This window comes from Musa acuminata, chromosome BXJ2-9 (genome assembly GCF_036884655.1).
Source record: "Musa acuminata AAA Group cultivar baxijiao chromosome BXJ2-9, Cavendish_Baxijiao_AAA, whole genome shotgun sequence".
NCBI classification, from domain to species: Eukaryota; Viridiplantae; Streptophyta; class Magnoliopsida; order Zingiberales; family Musaceae; genus Musa; species Musa acuminata.
In genome coordinates, this window is record NC_088346.1 from 21433969 (window position 1) to 21439708 (window position 5740).

Below are 5740 nucleotides of genomic sequence, written 5' to 3' on the forward strand. Positions count from 1 at the left end.
CCATTTCAATCACACAAGAAAACTAGCACCAAACAACCTGTTGCTCTAATACCACTTGTTGGAAAAAAACTTGTTAAAGTGGAATATTCTTTTCCCTCTTTATGTATTAAAATGGGTTCCTCGTCAAAGTACCAACTTGATATCCAAATGAAAATATTAACCAGCACAACATAAACAATAGAGCAAATAATCAATCACAGTGAGACCAAATATTTTTAACGTGGAAAACCCAATGTGGGAAAAACCATGGGACCGTAGTCCATCTCAAACTTCCACTATCAATAATAAAGATAACAGGTTTACAATAGGTCTTCTCTAGAATAACTAAATGATCACAATAACATCAAGATTATAGATCTTGGCTCAAGAATAACATATCTTTGTCACATATGATGTATCTCCTCGTAAGAGAATTTTAGGTCTCACAAAGTAGATATAATAAAAAAGTATCTTAGAGAGGGTAAACTATAGATCAACACCGTTAGGATTGTAGAGTTTGCTGTAAAAATTTTCCACATAAAATTTGGATCAAAACTGACGACGTTTGGCCACCGATCGTCAAGCAAAAAACTTAGAAACCTTATTTTCTCTTTTTGTGCGCCGACACTCGCTGGATGCTGCACTCTCTAATTTTTGCTACCCTCATCTATGTTTTTGATGATTTGGACTTAATAGGCCAATTGTCCAAACCCATATATGAGTTGGACCCAACAACTAGTATATTATGCTTTAAAGAAACAAAAGACCGGCCGGTGAACTAGGGATTTAAAACTTGAACCTCGTTGGTTCTTTACTCCCACTGAACAAAGCTATAATGCGTAAGTGAATTAAGGGGCTTAAAACACGTCAAGTCTCCATGTTAAAAGAAAGACATGCAATAGAGATAAAATTTCATGCAACATTAACAAAGTACGAGACTGAACTGATGGGCACGTTTTATATAGTTTAACATCCATTTAATTTCATTGCCTACCCCGTATAGACAAAATAAGAATAGCATTTGACACGTATGAATGTCAACTAATAACTCGATGTCTACAATAGTTCCTTCCCATATAAGATAGACACGTCCGACATTTTCACATGAATTAGGTTCAAACCTCTTGAAGGGCTTTGTCTTCTTGTTCTTCAGCTTGTACTTTCGAGGAGGACTTCTCATTACGGATGCCTTCAAAGCGTGCAAGGGTTGCTAGCGTGCCGACAGCATCGACGACCCCTTGGATCCTCGCTGATATCTCAATAAGCAACGATGCTATTGTCATGAGAGGCATGGCTTCCATTAGGGCCACTCCATCTGCAATTGAGATGTTGCTGTTCTTCTTCCCTTCGGTTGATTCAATTGGGCTCGAGGCTGTTGTTTGCGTCAGGTGGTTGGGAAGCGATGCGAAAGCATTTTGGAGCTCGTGCACCGCATTCTTCATCTCTCCAACCAACGCATCAATGGATTTAGACCTTTTCATCAGCTTGATGGAGCTCGACAACTCCTTTAGGACCTTGGATGAGTCCGAGCTCAGTTTCATGCAAGCATCTCTCAGATGTTTCTTCATACATTCAGGAGCCTGACATCGATCAGTTCAAATCTTAGATCATATATCTTTTGATTCTATCTAGCTTGAGTGGTTATTTCGCGTCACAACATTACCTTAGCTTCTGAATTGATGCAGCCGTGGAGGGCCTCTACGCAGTAAGCACAGTTCCTCAGTGCAGCTGCGACCTTGAGATACTGTTTCCATGGATGTCTAAATCCAAAGCGACCATGTGCAGGTTCCCATCTCGCTAAATTTGCCTGTGAATCTTCAGATGCTTTTGAGTTTAGGACACACTTGTAGCCCTCCGACCGAGTGGCTGATGATTCTTTCGCATCCGTGATCTCGCTCTTCATGAAGTAATCCTCTACGCAACCTGTGCATGACTTGGAGGTGAGGGACGATCCATTTCACCTTACAGATCACATGGATATCGACGTTGTACGTGATAGATTCTTCCACATGCATGTTCTAGGGTTTCATAGAGAAAGAACATACCCTCTAAGGAATCAGCGAGCTTCTCCATGTTGCGGGAAACGAGGAGGTGAAGCTCTTGGCCGGACCAAACAGGGTAAACAAGTATGCAAATGGAAAGAGCAATAGCGATACCAATGGCGATGGTCGCTATGCGTTGCACTGCTAAATTAATCAGTTCTTCTACGCGGTAGCCGGAAACTGCTACCAAGCTGAAGGTGAGGATAAAGATGGTAACACCATAATCAAACCGAGCTTTCACCGTCGGCAAGAACCGGGAAAATGTTGCAGCTGAAGCTGTGTTTGTGCAGCAAAGGAGGAGGACAGTATTAGGCATTTATTTAGCTGGGATAAAATGATAGAGAATGGTGATTCTAGGTGAAGTTTCATACCTAGCAGGAAGACGGACGCACTCAGAATTACTGGTTCCCACTTTTCTCCGGATTTGCTTGCAACCCAGTCGATGCCAACTGCAAGACCGCCGGCGCTGAGTGTTGCTATTGCTCTGTTGATTCCTTTGTACAAGCACCCACCTGCATCCATGTCAATGCCAACTTTGTCACTTTTCAAGTACCGTGTCTTTTCTGTCATACATAGTGCTCTTAGTGCCTGCCCGTGCAACTCTTTTTTGTAAGCAAGTTGCGTCCACTGGAAAAAGACGAAGACCAATGCGTCCACCAGATCACATCTGTCTATTCAAGTGGAGTGTGCATACATCGTCACTTTCTAGGCACAACTTTATTAAAACTGAACAGCTCAACGAGGTAGAGACCGTATAGGGGTAGCTAAAGAACGTGTTTGCCAGGTCATCAATGGACTTAGCTAGGGATCTAGAAATGAAATAGGTGGAGTCCCAAGGGGCTCCTAGCTAGCTTTAGAACTTGGAAACCTTGTAATGATGTTCTTAACTCGTGATGAGATAATTTTATCAATACATTACAAGTATGGTCCTGCACCAAAAAGCAACGTACTAATGCGAGGTGAGGTGATCATTCATATCGTAATTACTCTTGTTATGATGCCAGATCTGACTTTTTAAATTCTTGTATTTTCTATGGAAAAAAAAAATTAAGAGAAAAGAGAAAAACAAATGTGCATCTATGTACTTACCAACAGTGTACTCGAAGACCACGACGACAGTCATCACAGCCCACATAGCTGAACTCCCGAAGCCATTGTACAAGGGCCTAAGATAATAAAAGAGTGACACTAGAGTGAGCGCAGCTCCTACTTTGGCACCATGTATGACCTTCCTCGGACTATCTGCACCAATCTTCCAAACCTTCTTCCCAAACGTCGACACCTTCGATCTCAACTTTGATCCCAACTCGACCAGCCGATTCCAAGTCCTGGAAATCCAGCTCGGGTCGGGTTCCATCTTCACCGACGACCCTTCGGGGACTGTCACTCTCCATTCTAAACCTAAACCACCCGACACTTCCTTCTCGGTCGCCATTTCCTCGACTTGTGCTGCCTAGCTAAGAGATAGCAAGGAACTCAAGTATTGCTTACAATTTCACCTCCTTTGTCTTGTAAACCATGGGAGACCGGACGTCATCTATATAAGGGTGGAAAAGAGATACGACATGTACGAGCAATGCGTAAATGGACCAATTGATATTGTTGACCAAACTCATGCGCAGTGGTACGGCGACACCAAATTAAATAATCGAAAAGGATTGTGGAAAGTGAGATGTCACGGAAGTTGGGTAAATTCGGTATACTGCTACTCGCTGTACATATCACTTGGGATGAAGGTTGGTGGATGCAATATGGAGTGTGTGTACTAGTCCACCGATGCTGTGGAAGAAGGATCGCAGCAGGCGAGGGTGGCAAGCTATTCTACTTTGAAAGGGTGTTGACTCGACATATGGTTTTGCTTTCATGGGGACACCACCTGACTCGGTCACCGTGACATGGTGAGGCTGAATCCATTCCGGACGCAAATATCTTCCGAGTGTGCTTTCCGTAGGATGACAGATGAAATTAGACTATCTCAAGGTTATCAAAGCTGAACTGTTTTTCGGGATACACTGTCAGTTTGCTTGCTGAATACAGTAAAAATTGAATGGATGTGCCGTCCGAGCTGTCTTCCATAGGCTTATCTTCCTTTTGTCCTCGTATGGGTTCATGCTTTCAGGGATGCAACTAGGTGAGGAAGCTTCGGGTCACAAGAGAGAGATGTGAAACCAATCTAACAGGACGATTGCGATCGCTTTATGCCCACCATGATGCTTTCGCTATGTCAGAAGTATCCGTGTTGTTGTTGCCATTTGCACAAATATCGGTATATATTTGTTGTATCGTTTTTCTTTAAAATATATGCATAGTGTTCGGATTACTTGATCTGATATCTCTGGGTTTATCCAATAGCATAGACCAGCACATGAAATTTTATTCTTGGTTTCAGCAGCAATTAAGTCAGCAAAGTGCAAAAAAGGTGGCGAAGCAGATGCTGCCATTTTTACTGAAGGTTTCTCTCAAATCCATCTTGAGTCCACCCAAGAAAGTAAACGAAGCCAGTTAAATAGCATCGTTTCATATATGGCCATCGCAAATATTTCATTTCTTTTTCGACTGAACAGAAAAATAGGTTTCTGGTATAGAGAAAATCATAGTAAGTATCATCTGCATCGATTATGCACATCGGTTGTCCTTATTTCCCACATTTGTGAGAGAGGTACTTCGAATATTTTCTCGATGGAATTTATGCTGATTGATACTGACATATACCATGACATAATTACTCTGAGGTGCCAGAAAAGCGGAAGATGCGCCCCGCAGACATCCTTATCTTTTAATTTCCCCTCTGTTGTATACACCACCAAAGCAAATAAGCTGTAATCACAAATGCTTTGATGGGCAGAACAGATGCAGCTGATATCTCTCCTGTCTAACTCAACTAATAAGATCTACTTTGGCAACATCATAGCTTGCCTTAAATTCATGAACTTCTATGGTACTATGGTACCTTGATCTCCCGACATGAATCATGCTCGCTCCTCTAACTATTGGTCAAGGGTTCAAGGAACGGGTCGTAGCGTTAGGGTAGATCATAAGTCTGAAACCAAGTTCTGTCATGTCTTAAATGTATCACCAACTTGCAAATGAGTCCATGTATCAAGTCTATTCACAAGTGAGAGATGTGAAACTAATCTAACAGGACGATTGTCATCGCTTTATGTCCACCGTGAAGCTTTCACTATGTCAGTAGTCACCATGTTGTTGCTGCCACTAGCACAAATATCAGTATATATTGTTGTATCGTTTTTCTTTAAAATATATGCGTCGTGTCCAGATTCCTTGATTGATATCTCTGGGTTTGTCCAATACCGTAGGCCAACACAAAAAAATTAATTCTTGGTTTCAACAGCAATTAAGTCAGCAAAGTGCAAAAAAGGTGGTTAAGCAGATGCTGCCATTTTTAGTGAAGGTTTCTCTCACATTCATCGTGAGTCCACCCAAGAAGGTAAACGAAGCCACTTAAATAGCTTTTTGTTTCATATATGGCCATAGCATTGGGACTCGGGGGGCAGTCAAGAAAAGCAAATATTTCATTTCTTTTTCGACTCAACAGCAAAATAGGTTTCTGGTATAGACAAAATCAAAAGTAAGTATCATCTGCATCGATTATGCACATCGGTTGTCCTTATATCCCACATATGTGAGAGAGGTACTTCGAATATATTATCGATGGAATTTATGCTGATTGATACCGATATACCATGATATAATTACTC

At 41.7% G+C, this 5740-nt stretch overlaps 1 protein-coding gene across 1 annotated transcript; it reads right to left on the reverse strand.

Moving 5' to 3' along the window:
* Positions 1 to 957: 957 nt before the first annotated feature.
* On the reverse strand, positions 958 to 3518 carry LOC135621926 (aluminum-activated malate transporter 10-like). The gene is made up of 5 exons (XM_065123553.1): positions 3111 to 3518; positions 2393 to 2533; positions 2025 to 2297; positions 1643 to 1902; positions 958 to 1559 (listed from the first exon to the last, which is right to left on the reverse strand). Exons 1-5 carry the CDS (start codon positions 3454 to 3456, stop codon positions 1095 to 1097), a joined length of 1485 nt encoding a protein of 494 aa, XP_064979625.1. The 5' UTR covers positions 3457 to 3518; the 3' UTR covers positions 958 to 1094.
* Positions 3519 to 5740: the final 2222 nt, after the last annotated feature.

Bases quoted from the DNA above. Each gene is read 5' to 3' on its own strand.
- LOC135621926 (XM_065123553.1), bottom strand. From the start codon at position 3,456: ATGGCGACCGAGAAGGAAGTGTCGGGTGGTTTAGGTTTAGAATGGAGA. The intron at 2,534-3,110 runs GTAAGTACATAG...ACATGGATGCAG, and splicing joins GGTCTTCGAGTACACTGTTG to GTGGGTGCTTGTACAAAGGA. The intron at 1,560-1,642 runs GTAATGTTGTGA...GATCGATGTCAG, and splicing joins GCATCAATTCAGAAGCTAAG to GCTCCTGAATGTATGAAGAA.